This window comes from Panicum virgatum, chromosome 2N (genome assembly GCF_016808335.1).
Source record: "Panicum virgatum strain AP13 chromosome 2N, P.virgatum_v5, whole genome shotgun sequence".
Classification (NCBI taxonomy): domain Eukaryota; kingdom Viridiplantae; phylum Streptophyta; class Magnoliopsida; order Poales; family Poaceae; genus Panicum; species Panicum virgatum.
In genome coordinates, this window is record NC_053146.1 from 1,699,414 (window position 1) to 1,719,138 (window position 19,725).

The 19,725-nt window shown below is 45.7% G+C and overlaps 2 protein-coding genes and 1 long non-coding RNA gene across 3 annotated transcripts; all 3 read right to left on the minus strand.

Annotated features, from left to right (window-relative positions):
* Positions 1-2,197: 2,197 nt before the first annotated feature.
* On the minus strand, positions 2,198-5,325 carry LOC120659272. The gene is made up of 5 exons (XR_005668962.1): positions 4,684-5,325; positions 3,969-4,195; positions 3,478-3,846; positions 2,726-3,385; positions 2,198-2,524 (listed from the first exon to the last, which is right to left on the minus strand). It is a non-coding gene; the product is annotated as an uncharacterized LOC120659272 (long non-coding RNA).
* An 8,027-nt stretch (positions 5,326-13,352) lies between these two features.
* LOC120659090 (acidic leucine-rich nuclear phosphoprotein 32 family member B-like) lies at positions 13,353-14,252 on the minus strand. Its single transcript, XM_039937151.1, has 2 exons — positions 14,051-14,252; positions 13,353-13,561 (listed from the first exon to the last, which is right to left on the minus strand). Exons 1-2 carry the CDS (start codon positions 14,250-14,252, stop codon positions 13,353-13,355), a joined length of 411 nt encoding a protein of 136 aa, XP_039793085.1.
* LOC120659273 lies at positions 13,586-15,512 on the minus strand. Its single transcript, XM_039937353.1, has 2 exons — positions 14,644-15,512; positions 13,586-14,532 (listed from the first exon to the last, which is right to left on the minus strand). Exon 1 carries the CDS (start codon positions 15,482-15,484, stop codon positions 14,912-14,914), a length of 573 nt encoding a protein of 190 aa, XP_039793287.1. The 5' UTR covers positions 15,485-15,512; the 3' UTR covers positions 13,586-14,532; positions 14,644-14,911.
* Positions 15,513-19,725: the final 4,213 nt, after the last annotated feature.

Below are 19,725 nucleotides of genomic sequence, written 5' to 3' on the forward strand. Positions count from 1 at the left end.
AATTGATGGAGAAATATAGGGAGCAGAAGAAGGACTTGCACATGGTCTTCATTGACCTTGAGAAGGCATATGACAAAGTACCGAGAAATGTCATGTGGTGGGCTTTGGAGAAGCACAAAGTCCCAACTAAGTACATTACCCTCATTAAGGATATGTACAAGGATGCGACGACGTTTGTCCGGACATGTGATGGCAACACCACTGACTTTCCTATTAACATAGGCCTACACCAGGGGTCAGCATTGATCCCTTATTTATTTGCTTTAGTGATGGATGAGGTCACAAGGGATATACAAGGTGAGATCCCTTGGTGTATGCTCTTTGCTGATGATGTGGTGCTAGTTGACGAGAGTAGGGTAGGGGTTAATAGGAAGTTAGAGCTGTGGAGACGCACGTTAGAGTCGAAAGGGTTCAAACTTAGTAGGACCAAGACCGAGTACATAATGTGCGATTTCAGCGCGACTAGGCATGAGGGGGGAGACGTTAGTCTAGATGGGCAAGTGATGGTCCAGAAGGATACTTTTCGGTATTTAGGATCGGTACTACAAAAGGATGACGACATTGATGAAGATGTTAGGTATAGAATTTCAGCTGGCTGGTTGAAATGGCGGCAAGCTTCTGGCATCCTTTATGACAAGAGGGTGCCACAAAAGCTAAAAGGCAAATTCTATAGGACAGCAATTCGTCCGGCGATGTTATACGGTGCTGAATGTTTGCCTACAAAAAGGCGACATGTGCAGCAACTGAGTGTAGCAGAGATGCGGATGTTGCTGTGGTTTTGCGGGCACACAAGGAGGGATAGAGTCCGGAATGAAGTTATTCGGGATAGGGTCGGGGTGGCACCAATTGAGGAGAAACTTACTCAGCATCGGCTGAGATGGTTTGGACATGTCCAAAGAAGGCCTCCTGAGGCGCCAGTGCGTAATGGGGTTCTTGAGCGGGTCGATAATGTAAAGAGGGGTAGAGGTAGACCTAAACTGACGTGGGATGAGTTGGTTAATAGAGACCTTAAGGATTGGAATATCTCTAAAGAGATAGCTTTGGATAGGAGCGCTTGGAGACTAGCTATCAATGTGCCTGAACCTTGAACTTATTTCTTTCGGGTTTCATCTCTAGCCTACCCCAACTTGCTTAGGAAAAAAGACTATGTTGTTGTTGTTGTATAAAGAATTATCTCAGACAGCTTATTAGTAGATAGAAGAAGAAACAGATGTTTTTATGCAGGAGATTACTGAACTTGCAGTTAACTTGCTTATTCTCTTATGCAGGAGATTACTTGTTTGGCATGAAGGGGTAAACTTTGGAATTGTCAGGGCTAATGGCAACAAACTATACAAGCAAATGGACCATGCGTCTGCTCTTTCTTTTACTGCCCTGTTCAGGAGATTAATCTCAGCTAGCATCTCCATAGTTTCCTCTGATAGTTCATCGCTGACCAAGCTTCTCTTGGCAAGGATATCCAGAAGCTTCTCTTGACCAAGCTTTCTCATAGTACCTGGATAATGTATGGATGTAATAGTGGTTCACGAAAATAATGTATGGATGTAATAGTGGTTCACACTGTATACCTGGATCCTTCTTTGCCTGTAACTATTGACCTTCTTCGCTTGTAACTGCTGACAGAATGTGTTACTGAATTCTGAGCAGAAATAATAGTCTAACAATGGTTTTGTATGAGCTTACTGGTAATTACTCACATGCTTCTCCTTGGCTTGCATCCAGCTTTTGTACTCCTGGGTGTCACTTAAAGCATGATTAGCATGTCTAAAGAGTGCCAAACTATTCCTGAATCTCCACATCTTGTACTGCTGTCTTGGATTCTGTGTGCACCCAGATCCACGTATTGTCGGTTGAGATATGGATGTTGCCTGCTTGGTTATGAATGAAATTTCTGTGGTAACTTACTATTGTTAGTACCTGAAGTGCATGCTGGAAGTACAAACGAAGACCAGACTGCATTGCAAGGAGGCTGTGTTACAGCTTTAAACTATGTTTGCTGCCAAGAGTAATTGAAATGGGCTGTGCTTCTGTATAATTTAATTTGCTTTACTAGGTATATATACCAGGCGCCAAGGAATCAAATTAAGTTGTGCTTCTGTGCGTTATGCGTGAGAAATAATTTTAGGTGACAAATAATTTCAGTGAAATAATTTCAGTAACTGAAGTGCGTTACACTTGGTGATTGCACTTGTTCACATTCACACAGACAGGTACTTGATTCAGCCTTCCAGAAAATTACATTCAGGTGACAAATAATTTCAGTGGCAAATATAAATACTGGCAATAGATTCAGAAATAGTACTTTCTGCTCATGATCATTCAGTTGACAATCCACATATACATTCAGACCACAAAATCTCTGAAATGGGAGATACTCAAACATTCAGCTTACAAACATTAGTACCTAAATCTCTGAAATGTTTCAGCCACAAATGCAAAACCTATTCAGCCTAAATCCTTTTTTTTTTGCCACAGCCTGTCCAATAAACTTAATTTATTGCTCAGCTCAGCCTGTCAGCATAACCTGCAAAACAAAACAATCACAGGCCCATCAAATGCAATACAGCATGCATACTAAAAAGAGTAACACAGAATTTCGGTTGCTCAAATATATGCAACTGAACAAAATAGTACTGAACAAAATGCTTCTCTGCAGCATCACTATTAAGAAAACAAAATCTGAACACAAAGAGTAACCCAGAATTTAAGTGAGGATCTCTCATACCTCGGGAAAGTATCACGCGGAGCTTGCGTCATCCCCAGCCGCCCCGCTGGCATGCTCGCTTGCCCCCGAATTGAGTGAGGCAACCTTTGCCGCTGCAACCTGTGCCCTCATCACTCGAACGTTGGCTCTCTGACTCTCGTCCATCGAGCTGAGATCACAGAACATAATCTTTTGCTCTTGCTCCCACATCAACCGCCGCTCCTCTATCTCGAGCCTCTTCTCCTCAAGCCTGGTAGATTCTTCAAGCTTCTTCTCCTCAATCCCGGAACTTTCTTCAATCTTCCTCTCTGCAAGCCTGGTTGATTCTTTCCATCTTTCTTCTTTTTGTTTTGCTTCTTCCACCTTCATCTGAACAAAGATGCCCCAGACCTCTATGCACTCATCAACTCCTCGTCCATTCCTCTTCAGTTTCTCCTTCGACTGTTTTCGACCCGGAGGTCGATCTTGCTTGGCAGGTGTCAAGTCTTGACCTCCTTCATTTTCTTCAGCTTCAGCCGGTGTAGCATGCTTATCTGATGTGCTTGGCCTCTTGGATTGCTTCATGGCCTCTTGCAGAGATAGAAACTTCTCGGTGTGCCTAACCTCCAACCAGCAGTGGATGAAGGCGAAGGACTTGTTTTTGGAGTCACATCGAGCATATAGAGCTTGAGCTTCTTTTATCTGCAAGAAAGAGAAAACAATGAATCAATTATTAGAAGATAATAAGCATTCGAACATTGAAAGTAACAAAGGCGATGTTGGATGCCACTTACATGCTCAGTGTAAGGAATACCACTTGGATGTCGACGCTGATCTCGTCATAGAATCCTTGAAATCTCATGCAATCCTTCAGTATGCCTCCCATTCTTTTCTCGAGCGAAGCAACAGTCCTATTAGACTCAAAACATTTGTTGTCATGGAAGTGGTCAGCGATCCTTGCCCAATACGACTTGCTCGGCTGATCATTTGCAGTGATGGGATCGGTTGTGATGTCGCTCCAAGATCTGCAAAGCTGGATATCCTCATCATGGTGGTAATTGCCACCTCTCTTGCTTCCACTGCCTTGATGTTGCGTCAGCACATCCACCCCCGTCTCAATTTCTTGTGTCTTAAGATTGACAACCTTCTAGGGGTATTGAATCCTACAAAAAAATCGACAAGTTAGAAGGTAATAGAAATGTGAAAACATATAACTGGATTTATGAACTGAAATGGTCGACAAGTTAGAAGGTAATAGAAATGTCGAAACATATAACTAGATTACCTGGGTGGAGTCCGAGGTGGGGGTCCAGTCAAAGAGGTTGGGTGCACTGAAGTCGTCCACGGTGGCCTCATAGTCGAGTGCTGGTGTTGAGGAGGTGCTTTGAGTGTCCCCGTCAGCGGCATGGCCGAAGGATGACATCGAGACTTGGTACCCTGGCAGAGATGGTAGGCGGGCCAGCTCGGAGATGCTTGGCATCAAGGCCTTCATGGTGCTTTGATTGTTGATCCCTGTGACAACAATAAGGAAGATAATTTGAATCAGGAATGCTTATCATTGAAATGCTTATCACTGCTCTGTAGATCTTGTTCTGCAACAGCAATGCTTATCACTGAAAAATGAATTGGAGAATCAGGAACTTTATGATGCATAGTAGATGCAGCAAAGAATAACTGCATTGCGCTACAATTAAGCCTAAACTAACAAGATAGAGTAGACAGAAGACAAGAGTCAGCTGGTTTTTCAGAAGCGAAACGCTCAAGAACACTGCAGCGTCTCAAAAATGAATATCACAAAAATTTGACTTAAAAGATGTAACATTGCACTTGATTGAGCTCCACTTATTGCTGAATGACGACTTTATACATAGATATATTGAATCCATAGGATCATTTCGACCTCCAATAATGATCGATACTGTTCTTGAAACGGTAATCGACAAAGCTACAAATAGTTTGAAGAAAGAAGCTAAAGCAGTAATCAAACAAAAGGAGAGCACCTCTAGTATTGGTATGCTGGAAGCCGCCGGGAGAGTTGTTGGGAAATGGAGGCAGGCCGCCGCTGGTACTTGGTGGAGGAGCTGTCTGTCGGGGAAGCGGTACGACGAAGGACTGGCGCGGTTTCTTGGAAGGGGTACAGGTCGTCGGACAAGGAGGCTTGCGGCCGCTGGAGATGGCGCGGGCCTGCGGCGCCAAGTTCATGGAGCTCGCCCCGACGCCGGTAGCCTGCTGCAGATGGCGTCTTTCCCTGGCTTGGAGGTGCAGCGCGTCGCGCGGCCTGACTTGGGGTGCCGGATCCTGTTGGTCTCCGGCGGCAAGAAGCAGGGGCAGGCAGGTCCGGCGGCGGATCCGGGGAGGACGAGGACCACGGTGTGCTGCTGCTTCGGCGGCGGGAGAGGCGCCGGGGCCGAGAGGGCCCGGTGGCGGCGGCGGGGCGCGGAAGCGCGGGCGGCGGTGGCGTGCGGTGTGCGGCGGCGGCGTCGGCGGGGGCGCGCGGCGTCCGGCCGGAGCCGGGGAGGAGGAGGCGTACTGGAGGCGGGCGGGTGGCGGCGGGATGGAGCGCAGCCGGCGATGGCGGGATAGAGCGCAGCCGCCGCCGGCGGGATCGGGCGCAGGCGAACGAACCGAGAGAGAAGAAGGAAAGGGAAAGAAGTGGGGCCACGCAGCCCAAATAGAGGCCCCAAATTGGGGGTGGGGAGGGGAGAAATTTTAAATGCCTATTAAAATGACAGCCTATTTGTTTCTCTTGCTGGAGTTTGATTTTTTATGTCCACCACTTAAATCTTAATTTGGTAGCCCATTTGCTCATCTTGCTGGACTTGCTGTTAGCTATTAAGGGCATGTTTGGCAGGGCTCCGGCTCCGGCTCCTCGGAAAAAAGCTCCGGCTCTGGTTCCTCCGGTGGAGCGGCTTCTCTGATGGAGCTGGAGCCGTTTTAAAAAATATTTGGCAAAACAGCTTCACCATTGCATTGAGGTTGTAAAATGTCTAAATTGCCCTTATTCTTTTTTTCTTTTCCTTTTTTCTCCTCTCCTTTTCTTTTTCTTCCTTTTTTTTCCTGGACCCACATGTCAGTTTTCTATATTTACCCATAGCCCTCTCCCCTCCCATTCACCCTCTCTCTGTCCAGCGTCGGACTGCTCCGCCGCCTTTCTCCCTCCTCCGCCTGCTCCGCTGCTTCGTTCGGGCCTGCGCCTCCCTCTCCGCGCCCCTCCGCCGCCTCCTCCGGCCTCTAGCTCTGCAGATCGGGCGCGGACGGCGGTGGATCGGGCTCCATGCTCCCTCCGCCCCCATCCCCTGCTTGCGCGGCGGCCGGCAGGCCGGCGAGCCGCGAGCGCGTGGCGGGCGGGCGGGCAGCGAGAGCGTGGCTCGAGGGTGGCTCCCATGGCGACGTCGAGCTCCGCCGCCGCCTCGAGCTCCTCCCTCCCCATCCCTCGCTGCTCGCGGACGCTCGCCTCGGACGCGCGCGGCGGCGGTGGCGCCATACCCCATCTGCGGCGGCGCAGCCCCACCCCGCGCCCTAGTCCCCCTGCGGAGGCGCGACGCGGCCCGTCCCCTGCTCCCTCCCGACCAGCGACCCGCGCGCAGTCCGTGCCCAGGGGCAGAGATGGGGAGGGGGAGGAGGAGCCGTGCAGAGCCACGTTCCCGTGGCTTCGCCTCCCATGTGTAAGCCGAAAACGGCTCCAGGTGCTGCTCCTAGGATGGAGCTGCTCCGTTTCCACCCCTTTGGCAGGGCTCCGCTCGGAGCCGGCGTTGGAGCCGCTCTCGGAGCCCTGCCAAACAGGGCCTAAATGTCTTGGACGCCAGGGACGCCGGCCACTTCCAGTTGCATTGCAGCTCCCATGGGCCATGGCGCACACGGAACGGGGCAGCCAGAATCCTTGGGGCCGACGCAGGCGGCAGCGGGTGCCTCGCCGGTGCTCCTAGTGTTTACTTCAGACCATTCTCCCCTTCGCGGCCTCGCTAGAGGGCTCTCGGCTCGTCAGCAGGCGGCCTTGCCGCCGGACTAAGGGTGGTAACGGGCCATGGCTCTAGTAGATTTTTCACAACCCAATAAGACCTTTAAATTTTTTAGCTCAAAATTATATAGGATTAGAGCCCGGCTCTTTTAGCGTCCGCCCTTTAAATTTTCTAGTTTAAAATATTGAGCCCTTTACCACCCTACGCCGGACACGGTGACTAGGGGGTGGACGGTATCTTAGTCACCGTCCGGGGCGGACCGTATTTCATTGACCGCCCCTCCCTAGGCAGCCGAGGGCCGTTGAATTCGCAACCGACGGCCAGGATAGAACCGATTCGGACTCCGAAGCGAACTGGGCTCTTCCCCGCGGCCCCTCGTCGAGTCGTCGTCCCGCGGCGCTGCCTCGCCGGCCTCCGGCGGCGAGCTCCCGAGCCTTGCGTGCACGAGCCGGTGTCAGCTCGATCCGGCAGTGAAATCGCGATTGCTTCCGGGAGAATTGTTGGATCTCATCGATGCAGACCCTCCTGAACACATCGCAGCTCCTTTCCGCTTTGGGTCCATGGCCGATCGGTCGTCGGATACTCGGATGCTGCCGCCATGGCGAGCTGGAGTAGGACAAGAGCAATTTGTAAACCTTCGACCGGACAAGCATGGCATGGAAATCACTCCTCAAAAACTGCAGATATGCAAACAATTTACATTTACTTCATCTTGCGGTAGTCGAGAAGCCAGAAAATTTTGAGGCAACTTGAGGTGAAAAAACAATCCTTCATAATCAGTTCGTTCACTCTTCTTTGCAAAGACCAGTTGCTCCCCACGCCTCACTCTGCCATGTTCATCCAGTCGAAGTCAATACACATGGAAGCAATCCAACCACTCTCGCATGATGATGACAACAATCCTGAAGTGTAGATTCCCACGTGGCCCTGAAGTCAATACACATTTCCCTGACGAAGTCAAGCCAAAGTATAATACTCAATTCAGTTAAAAAAAATCCCATGTATATGCCAAAGTCCTCCCCACCCTCGGTATCATACTCTTAACTTGATGATGAAATCACCCTGTTATTGACTACTCCATCTGTCCCAATTTATTAGTCGTCTGAGTTTTTTTGTGCATAGACTTTATTATGCATCTAAATATACATTATGTTTGGGTGCATAACAAAATTTATATGTCTAGAAAAAATCAAAACGACTAATAATTTGGACTACTAATTTGGACGAAGTGAGTAATTGCCTGCTGCCTTCTTCTCTGGAAAGTCCATATCACTTTATTTATAGGTGCCATCTTAATTACCACACAACATTACTCTCCACAGATAGCTAGTAACCACTTCCATGAAATTCAATCAAGGGTAGTTTCTTACCGCCCGGTATGCAAAACCTTCCTGAGCAGGGAACGGATGCTACAAGTGCTACAAGTACCGCATTATATTCATCCATGTATCTTACCCGCAAAAAAAAAATATTCATCCATGTATCCAGTGTCTCATGTATACCGGTATGTATTTCTTTTCCCGAGCGACAAGTGCTTCAACCGTCCTAATGGCAGAGGTGGTCAGTTCTGCAGTTGTCTAGCAGACAGTTTGCCAAGTCCTATCCGGTCTGGTTCAGAGGTAACAAGGAATCGTAAGCCAACTAGGGTAACACAACAGCAAAGCCAGTAAATTAAACAGGGGTGGTATAAACCGTCCATGTTCCGTCAAATAAGCACAGCATACACAAAAAAGCTTTCATACAAATAACAAATTTAGAATATCTGTTTGCTCCTCCACAAGCATTTGCCTTTCATTCCTTGTTTAAGTGTGTTCAAGTTTGTCATTTGCTTTCTTGTCCTTTCTTTGTAAAATATCAGTGCTGTCACAACCACCCACCATTTGGTTTTTGGCACGGTTGTTCAGTGTTCACTAATTTATGCCTTTTGGGCAATTCTTTGAGCCAACGTTAAGACTAGCTCTCATGTTTCAGTCAAGTCAAAAAAGCAGTCCTTTCAGTAAAAAGTTAAGATAGAAAAAGAAACAAACCTGCCTTGATCAACAGTTTTCCATTGTACAGGCCAACTGCTCCGCACCCATCACGATCAGACCCATCTATATTAATGATCCATCTACCTCTTTTGGCTCTTAACGTGTTGGGCCGCATTCTCTTCCAACTCCAACACACTTTCTCTTCTCTATACAGAGGTTAGCTGCCCTTCGAACCGCTAAGCTAAATCATCTTTCTCAATGATCCAAAGTTCATCATCTAAGCTCTCATGCATACTATTATATATTAGTTGTTCTGAGCAGGGACTGGAGGCTACAGATGCTTGAATTCTGATGGCGGAATTGGTCAGTACTGCGGTTGTCCAGGAGACAGTTAGCCAAATCCTATCTGGTATTGTTCAAAAATATGAGGAGAAAGAGGAATCAAATGCGAACAGAAACTTGGAGAGGCTAGAGATGGCTCACATCAGGCTGGAGGCTGCTCTTGAGACATCTAATAAGTGGCAGATCACTGATGCATCCTTATTGCGCTGGCGTAGAAAGCTGAAGCGTGCTTCTCAAGAGTGTGATGACACTCTGCACAAATGCAAGCAGAGAATCCTAGAAGATGAACAAATGGAATGGGAGGTAAAGAACTCCTCCCTTCCTAACCGTATTGTGCTGTGGCGAATCTAGCCTAAAAATGTAGAGGGGGATCATGTCCGCTTTCTTCTTCTTTCTCCTCTTCTCTTCTTCTTCCTCCCCTCTTCCTCTTCATTGTTTCATCCAAATAATAAGGGGGGGGAGCTTAGGGGGTATCCATGGGTATTAGGGAGGTAGGGGGGGCTTAATCCCCCCTAGCCCCCCATGTGGATCCGCCCCTGGTATTGTGCATGCTACAAAGTCATTTGTTTTCTCCATCCTTAATCACAACAACAATGAGTTGAGCACATCCATTGTTCAAAGATTTGAGTGGTATGCAAATGGTGCTAGTGAGTTTCTTAGATTCATAGAGATTGGTGGTATACCACGCTGTCACATGTCCTTTGACTCCCTTGTCAAGAACCTTTTTGCAGGCAAGGAACTACACCATAAAATCTTTCGGGGAAACAAGTATCCCTCCTTTCGGTTCATGTTGGTGCCGATCCGTATTTCACATAATGGAGCGAATGTTGTCTTGACATTTGACCAATACGATGGTACACCAGAGGGTCATATATTCTTTAGTTTGATCATACAGCTCTCGGAGATACAGATATACTTGGTGTCGCACTTAGATGCTTGCAGTTTTTTGCCCCACATTTCAAGTGTAATTTTGAAAATATATGGAATGAACTTGCTCAACTTTCCGCTCAAGACTTCTCATGGAGGCCACCTATGTACTTATCATACCATAAGGAACAATGGGAACAATACTACAGCTTCATGTGGCAGTGGGCTCGGCCAAACCCATTTTGTTGCAAGCAGCATGGTCAGCATGAGGTTCGGCGCTTTGGCAACCTATACATGGCAGGATTATCGGAAGTTTTGCTTGAACCAGTAATTAGTTTTTATTTGAATTGTCAAGTCTCAATGTCTGTTTACAGCAAGCAGAAGACCTCACTGTCTGAAGACATAATTTCTACACAAGAATATCCATATTTGAAAGCCGGAATCTCCTTTGCGCCCCATGTCTCTTTAGGGGATATGCTACCAGCGAATAGGAGTTCCGAAATAGCATTGATAGTCCACAAGGAGCAACATTGCTTGCATACAGACATTACCCTGGAACAGCTGGAAGACATTATGCTACCAAAGGCAATAGATTACTTCCACCAGAATGCTGAAGCGACGGTTTGCAAGATGCTTTGGAAGTCTAAACATGGCTATGCACTCATTCAGGTTGAGAAGCCATTCATGGGCACACGGTGATCAAACATCAGAAAACAAAGAACTTTTGGGGGAGCTACTAAAAGGAAGCTATTGCAAGGGCATGACAAAGAGCTAATCAGGAATCGGATACGTGCCTGTCACTTACTCGACTTATGGGTTACACATGCTCCTATCCAGTTGCAAAGGTCCATTATGAACTGGAAGCAGAAAGAAAAGAAATTTCTGTCAGCAGCACGGGATAAGGGAAACAAGAAAACAATAAAGGACCCGAAATAGAATGCTATAGGGAAGAAATCAAATATTAGTAGATTGCCAAACATAACTTCAATGGCAGCTTCTTCATGGAAATCTTCATTATTGCAGCCTGGCAAATCTGGAAGCAACGAAATGGACTCATTTTCGAAAATAGCCCAATCAGCATCAATAGTTGGAAAAATAACTTTGTGGATGAATGCCTCAATCAAGCCCATAGAATGAAAGAGTCACTTAAGATTCCTTTTCTTTCTTGGGTCAACTCCTCTGTATAGCTTTCTTGTACTTAGAGCTCTCTTTTGTAACCTATCTGCTTTCTTCGTACAGCTTAACAAGCGTCTGTAAGTAGTTGTTGTGACTGGTGGTGACCTTTCTCTTTCATTTGTTTTAATAAATTTCTTTACAGTGGGGGCCTCCCTCGCTGTGTTTCCTGTTCAAAAAAAATCAAATATTAGTGTTAATATTCACAAGTCACAACCTAGGACAAAATCTGTCACAAGCTTGCAATGAATTCCCTATTCCATTCTCATATCTTCATTTCTTTGTTTTGCGTTGTAATCACGAATGATAACCATATTTCACGCATTGCAAGCTTCCACAAATAAGACCAATATATCTAGCTCACAAGTGTATGTCTCTTTTTATGTTTATTGAACCATGAAGTCTTGCAATAATGCTTTCAACAATTTGAACTTCAAATGTGCCAAGCCATGAATAGAGACCATTTGATAATATTTCATAAATACTTGTCTCTTGCTTTCCTTCACAATATGCTTGACTTTCAACAATAAGCTTCTCTTTTATTTGATCCTTTTTCACATGAGTCAATGCATAAATGATATACAAACAAGTCCCTGCTCATGATATCTCAAATAAAGTGTTAGTCCTTTAATCATGTTTGTCATTCAATTTACCAAAACCCATTAGGGGCCTAGATGCACTTTCAGGTAGTCTTGTACTCTGTAGTCGATAATATTTTTGAATTTTGCTGACCCACCATCAAAAATGACCAAAATTTGATCATATTTTAATTTCAAAACGACCAAATTTTAGCTTGGCCGGTTGGGATCACAATCCGAAACACTCGCCCAATCTCTTCCACTAACTCACTAAGTGGTGGTAGCCTGGACAAACCCAGAGTCAACATTTTTTTTCTTGTTTTGGTCCAATGTGTTTGCTTCAAATTTCATGGCATTCTTCCGAAATGCTTTGCAAATGTCTCCTGACTTGTTCTAAGTTTATAGCCTTCAACACTATTGTAGGTACAATGGTTCTCAAAACGACGTGCAAATCTTAGTATGATGTTTCTATTTGGAGGCCTAGGATGAGTGTGTTCAACTCACTTGATGGTGCCTCGTGAGTGAATATGATGTCACAGATGCATATATACTTGTTGGCAACTGGGCAGAGATATACATAAATGGTTATTTCTTTTAGAGTTTCAAGGGACAAAAGACGCCGAGGCCTGTTTTGCATTGCACAGGACCAAGCAACATTCAATTTACATCAGAATTCAGCTTTCAAGATGCACACCCAACAGCAGCTAATAAACCAGGATACAGAGTTGAAAAGTTCATCAGACCTCAGGCAAGGTACCGAGCACCCCACCTGCTTGATCCTTTTGTCATGGACCTGAACATCTTCAGAACCAAAACGCATACACCAGAAAACGCCTACCGAGGACATCATATCAATAATAAAGATTTCAATAGCCTCCAGAACCAAAACATGTTTAGATCAATGCAAAACAGAAACATACAAGCGAAGAAATTGAAAAACAGTAAATCACTAACAATGTAACTGTAGATCAGACATATATAAGTCCATAAAGCAACTGGCAATAGTAACTCAAATTTCTTATCTATTCGCTAGAACAGGTCATTTTTATTCTTCTATTGCATGGTCGGAACTTTCAGGTGTAGCTGCAGTGTTTTTTCAGCTTCCAGTTCATGAGCAAGCTTTGCAGCCTGGCAGGTGCATGTGCGCCCCATAAGTCAACCAAGAGAAAGATCAGACGTGTCCGATTCCTAAGGAACTGATCATGTTCTTGCAACACCTTACTTTTTATAGCTCTCCAAAAAGTTCTCCGTGTTCTCATCATGTTTGTGCTGTGTGTCGATGTTAGTCTTCTCAACCTGAATGAGTGCAGAGGCATGTTTAGACTTCCAAATCATTTGGTAGACTGTGGCTCCGGCATTCTGGCCGAAGTAATCTATAGCCTTTGGCAGCATGTTAAAAAAAAACTTGTTTGTGGAACATAGCCACTATTGTTTCAATTCGAGTCCTTAACATTGGAAAGGCATTTAAAAGTGAGGTCAAGTAATATAAAAATGAGGGGGGGGGGTACGAAGTGTCAACTCATTATTGATTCTTCAATGTCTAGATGAAGTTAGCCAAAGGTACCAGTAGATGTTCTGGAAATAAAGTTATTTCCTAACTAGCCAAGTTAACCAGCCGAGAATGATCAATTCTATTTTTTAGTATGACTTGACATGTTAATTATACAGGTGAGCACTCATGAGATTCATAAACAAAAACACTTGACAGTCAGCGAAGTGACAAGTAAACTTTCAGTAAATTAAAATTGTTGCTATCTAGCCACCTCCTCTGAGCATTACCTTAATAGTCCACTTCTTCATCTTCATCATCGTCTCCATCGTCCTCCGAGACTTTGAAGTCCTCATGCTCCACTTCCTCGAAGTCTTCATCTTCATCAGTGTCCACATCATCCTCCTCTAGGTCTTCATCTTCATCTGTGTCCACCTCGTCCTCTTCCTCCTCTAGGTCTCCATCTTCACCACCAACATGGTAGTCATCATGAGAATAATCTAGCACCAGATGCTTATAGAAATTAGTTGTATAGAAAATTTCCTTTTATGATAGCATGCAAGTGCAGATACACAGAAAGGATAAAAACACTATCTAGCAAATACTAAGGAGCACCTTCGTACACTATCCAGCAAATACTAAAGAACAACTGTGTACACTTCTTCATCTGTTTATAAAGAAACCATCCTAGTGCATTCCATGAGTAACAATGCAAGAAAATAGACAGCAAGTTAACTCACCATGTGTTGTGTTCCTTTTCTGATCAGGAAGCAAATCATCCATGCATGGGGTGTAAATGAATGACTCATGGGTAGCTGCAACCTGACTATGGCAGCACCCTGCAGGGTAAAATGTCCCTAGATATTGTAACTTGAAGCTACCTAGGTAGTAAGCAAACCCTTCGAAACGATCGCCCAAGAAAGCGATCTCTTTTCTTGGATGGTATCCCAAAAAGTCCATGCGATAGCTTATATTACAGTACCTATCACCATTGTCGATTCCATCTTCTCCTTCCACACTAATAGCACTATCATCACTAGAGTCCCATCCGCAGTCTACTCGATCATCTGATCCTCCTTTTCCACGGTCCAAGCTCCAGGACGTCCTGATTTCTTCTCTATCTTCTCGCATGTAGTGCCGTAAAAAAGAAGGCCTGATGTCAGCCTTATGCTTCAACTCCCACTCTGGCATTGGACGAGACTCTGATGCTTCACGCAACACCCATACTCATAGCTGGTGCCAAGAAACAGCAGTGTAGTAAATCCCATGCTCTGATTTCCCAAGATGCGTAGCAGGTTTCTCTCTATCCAATGATTCCTGTTCCATTTGAAATTCTCTCAAACAGTATGCCTTACTCCGATATGGTCCTTCTTGGCTCAAAAAATCATTGATATCTAATTTCGGTTGCGTAAACAAATTATCTAAGCTCGGTGTTTTGATCACTTGATACTTGTGCTCTAGCAGTGACAACCTGTACGTATACCATGCATCAGAGATTGTTTAGTAGCAGCAAGCATATTATTAGATCTAATAATACAACATGGATCAAATCAAACAAAACCTCCAATAGCGCGGTGCTTACCTCATGACGAAACCACCATGACAATGGAGGTAGAATGCTCCCCGCCAGAGTACGGCGTTGCGCCGAGGAGCATAGTAAGTCAATGTTTCACTATCTGGTCCCTATGGGTCTGACCAGACGTCGAACAGTGTAACTGCGACTTCGTCTTCCCGGACATAGGCTCTTTCCTCCCACCGGCCGGTCCTTGATGAGAACACTTGCACCGTGTACGTGGAAGGTGGCCATTCTACCGATCCCTTGGTCTCCACTTCCTGATGGTACCTGGCCCTCAGAGATGATGGCAAGCCCTCGATTTCCTCAGCAGTGTATACACTGAGTCATTGGCACCATGATGGTCTTGGGTTGGGATACCAGGCTGGATTGGTAGCTTTGGCTTGCGAGGCACCTTGGAGAAGGAGATCACCTCGTAGTGCAGCGAGACTGTTGGATCGAAGACGAGGTGCGCGGCGTCATCGCCGCTGCCCTCCGGCCGTGGGGGAAGCCGCGCCCACCTCCGTGTCGCGGGGTTGCACACGTACAGGGTGCTCCAATCCATGAAGAGGAGGAGGCCGTCGCAGTGGTGCGCGACTGCTCCCCATTCGATGGGTTCCAGGAAGCGGAGCTCGGCGTCGATGCGCGGCCGGCGCTCGGGCCGGGAGAAGAAGTAGGGGCGGTCCTGCCCGACGTAGTTGATGAAGACGCCGCGCAGGCCGCGGGGCACGCGGCGCGCGAGCACGGCGAGGAGGCACCGGCCGTCGACGACGGCGCGCAGGTCCCTGGACACGCTCCGGCACACGGCGAGGGGACGCGGCGGGAGGCGCCGGAGGATGTCGGTGAGCAGCTCCTCAGGGAGGAGATCCATGGCGGCGGCGGCGGCGTGGTCAGGACGATCTGGGTATCTGGGGGATGCACGTGGTTTTTTGGGATCAGGAAAGCCGAAGAAGAATTGAAAACCTGTACTCCTAGGCCCAAGGCCCAAGCACGCAAGGCCCGTTAGTAATGCTAATTACTAATACACTTTTTTTCTTTTCCTTCCATAAAACAATAATGCTAATTAGTCCTTCCAACTAAAATAATGACGCGAATTATGGGTCCTAACGTAAAACAATAACATCAGTTATTATCCTTCCAAAATAAATAATGATGTAAATTATGGGTGAATCATATGCAAAGGAAGGTAAAGTGTGTGCCAAAGGAAAATAAGAGTAAAATGCACCCTGGGTCCTCAAACTTTTCGCCGGCTCCCATCTACGTCCTCGAACTTTAAAAGTGACTATCAAGTTCCCTTATCTTTTGCCACGGCGCACGGATGGTCCAAAGTGAGCCACGCCAGCTCCATAATCCGATGTGGCCATGCCACCGTGTGTCCGCCCGTGCCCTTTTAACAAAGGGTCAGTTGGATCCATGCCACTACAACTTCTTGAAATTGGATTTCATGTTGAAATCCATGTCATTGAGTGGCATGATTTTCAACGTGAAACCCAATTTCACGGAGTTGTGGTGGCATGAATCGAATTTTCCCTTTAACAAACCCCCCTACTCCCGCCGCTCATTCATTCCCCATTCTCCTCCATCCTCTTCCCCTTTCTCCAGCTAGGGTTCTTGGCTCGTTGTGCCGCCAGTCCCTTGCTGCACGCCGCCCGCACCTGCAGTTCGTGGCACGCATCCTCCTTCGCCACGCCTCTTGCTCGAAGACACAAAGCCCCTTGCTGCACTCGGCAATGACGTTCGGTGGCTCGTCCTCGGCGCAGTTGGTGGTGGCTCCCAAATTTGGGAAGTGCACAGGGCTGCCGCTTGTGCCCTGCCCCAAATGTGGTGAGGATATCATGGAGCTCACTTGCGGTGAATGATATAAGGTTCCGGGTGCCATCTTCTTCAAGTGTCGGCTTCATGAAAGAGATGTAAGTCATGAGGTTCTACCCTTGATGTAGTTGTACATTTGTGGTTAACTTTCTGATTTGGATGAACCCTCCTGTATCTATTGCAGTTGCCTGGGTCTTGCCCATGGTATCTATTTGCTGACAAGTACGAGAAAATGCTCATTGCGAAGGGGATTATTGAGAAGAGTGGGACTGCTGGGGCCGCCATTAGGCCTGACGGATCCTTGCCTGAAGTTGAGCATATGAGGATAGGAATTGGATGCATTGAAGCACTAGTTGAAGCAAACAAGACTGAATTAACACCTTTGCTTGATGATGTAGTATCTCTGAAGAATAGAGTAGATGAGAAGCTAGAAAAGCTTGTACTCATAGGCAAAATTGCAGCTCTGTGCCTTGTAGTTCTTGCTGTTTTTGTTGTTGTGGGTGTAATAATTATGGTAATCAAGTGAAAGTGTGACCTGAACAATAATGCTAATCATGTTGTTTATGTGAATGCAAGTGTGACCTTTCTGTTTTTGCAAGTCAGTGATGACATATGAGCATACCAGTATTTAGAACTTGACAGATTAACTCCCAGAATAATATATGATTACCATATGAGCATACCATTAACTGGAAATTCCCAAACCACATGTCAAAGTCACTGAAATTACTGCACCATAGTTTTGGCCATTCCTACTATGAACATGAAACTGCCAGTAGACCACTATATATGATCACTGCACAAAAGGCAGCCATTTGCTGCTGGACAAAAGGCAGCACTGCTGCTGGACAAAAGAAAATTATAGCTGTTTCACAAAAGGAAGCTATTTGTCATTTACAAAATTATGACCGTAAACTGTCTTCACTTCATTTTTGGATTGGCAGTCTTCTTGGACTTGGTAGGCTTCTTCTTCTTGTCTGCAGGTACCCTGCTAGCCCTCACAATATTGGATGCTGTTGTAAGTCGCATGTGTCTTGCTGGTGGAAGGTTAGAGGTGATGTAGGTAGAATCTGGAGTTGGTTGTGTCACTGCAGTTTGCCACACAGCTTGGGCAGCCTGCAAACAAAAGGGATCCAATTAGTAGTGTTACAAAGGAAAAATAGTGGAAGGAGTTGGGAAGAAGGTGTTGTCTCATCATGCAGTTGTGACACCATTGGGTTCTCCAAAGTTGATATAAGTGGTTGTGTTTCACTCCCTTGCTGGTTCACTTCCTGAAAAACCTAGCACATAAGTTTGATATAATGATTTACTCTGGCATTTAATTGGGTGTGCACAAACCTGGACAGTGGCAGATTGATCTGGCTGAACTGGAGTAGGAATAGGTTGCTTAGCTTTCTTCACTGCTGGTTCTCCACTTTTCTTCCTAGCACAAGTAGCTGAGTTGTGCCCTGGTTCTCAACAGTGGCCAGAATGGATGATGGTGCCATGTTTGGTTAGTCTTGGACCATTTGGTCCACCAACTTCATGTGCTGCTTTCCTTCTAGCTTTACGAGGCCTTCCTACACTCTTCTCATAGACATGTGGTTTCACTTCTGGGCCACCAATATCTTTCCAAGCTGACTTGTCATTGCATATCAAAATGTTCCATCCATATGCTTTATTAAATGCTTCGATGGAGTAACACCAGGGGAGCACTGAATCCTCTGAAATCCTCTCATGCCTCAAGCAAGAAATTGTATGGCTACAAGGTATTCCTGTCAAGTCCCATCTCCTACATTCACAGTGTCTTCCTCGAATGTCAACATTAAATTGCCACTCCCTGTCATGAACTTCAAATATACCATGTCCACTTGGTATTGCATAGCATGTGTTTGCCATATCTGCATGTCTTGCCAATTTCATCATGATCTTTGGACAAATCTGCATCCCTGCCCACTTTTCAGCAACGTCTTTCTGTTTGTTGTAGTGTCGACTCATGAGTTGTCCCTTGATCCTTTGCAAAATGCTCAAGATAGGAAGTTCTCTAGCATCTAAGATATATCTATTGAATACTTCACATGTGTTGTTCAATAGAATATCACATTTTGGGTACTCACTGAAGAATGTCCTTACCCAAGTGTTTGGGGGCCATTGTTTCCAACCAAGCATGGGCATCTTTGTTGAGTACCTTAATTTTCTCCATCTCTTCATTCCATCTGGGAACTGTACTTGCTCTTGCACATGCCCAAAGTTGATTTTCAGATTTTCCCCTTTGAATTTTCCTTGGAAGTTAGAGCAACGATGCCTAACACAAAACCTATGTTCTGAATCTGGGAAAGTTTGTTGCATAGCAGGGATTAAACCCTTCTGTTTACCTGTCATGATGGTCCATGGTGTAGTGTTTTCTATTCTAAGTTCCCCTTTCAAGGTCTCTAGGAACCACTTCCAAGAAGCAAGACATTCCACCTCAACCACTACCATTGCAACAAGAAATATGCAGTCATTTGGGTCTATTTCTACAGCAGTTAGCAACTGACCCCCAAATTTAGTCTTGATGTGACAACCATCAAGACAAATAACAGGCCTGCATCCACTTAAAAATCCCCTTTTGCATGCATCCAATGAGACATACAGTGAACTGAAACAACCATAAAGCAATTTTAGATACAAAGATCTACCTGGATTTGTCTTCCTAAGTTCATGCCCATAGTTCCACAAGTTTGTAAACTGCTGCACTTCATCTTCATTTATCATGTTCCAAGCCAGTCTTCTAGCTCTAGATAATTTGTTCCTAGATGGGGTCAAATTTAACTCTAGCTGCACAGTCCTTGCAAAATTTGTCGAAGTCATCTTCTCATCAGCTTTGAACTTGTCTACATACTTCTTGGCAAGCCATTTTGCAGTACACCTTTTCAGTACCCATTTCCTCTGACAAGTGTGCTCCCCAACATAAGTCTTGATCACAAAACAATTCACCCTTTTGTCTTCTGAAGCATACAAGTACCAAGGACATTCTTCATCACAATGAGCTTTGATTCTTGTCCTATCATTCTTGGGCATCTTTATCTCCACTCTATTCTTGATACCATATTCAGTAATAGCCTTTCTAAGCACCTCTACTGAGTCAAACTTCATGCCAACTTTGAAAATTGAGTTTTGCAAATCTTCTGGTCTAAAACTTCTCATGTTGTGTGCAGCATGACCCTCTTCATCAGATTCTGGTAGCTCTAATTGTTCTTCATCAGAGTCCAACTCATCCCATTCTCTGCCTGCTGGGTCATTGTTTCTCTCAAATGGGGCAAATCTTTTCCTCCCAGCTCT

What these genes read in the sequence shown, in the direction of transcription:
- LOC120659090 (XM_039937151.1), bottom strand. Translation starts at nt 14,252, where the DNA reads ATGCCAGAGTGGGAGTTGAAGCATAAGGCTGACATCAGGCCTTCTTTT. An exon ending in AGAAGATGGAATCGACAATG is followed by an intron (nt 13,562 to 14,050) that starts GTGATAGGTACT and finishes ATCTGGTGCTAG; the next exon opens with ATTATTCTCATGATGACTAC.
- LOC120659273 (XM_039937353.1), bottom strand. Translation starts at nt 15,484, where the DNA reads ATGGATCTCCTCCCTGAGGAGCTGCTCACCGACATCCTCCGGCGCCTC.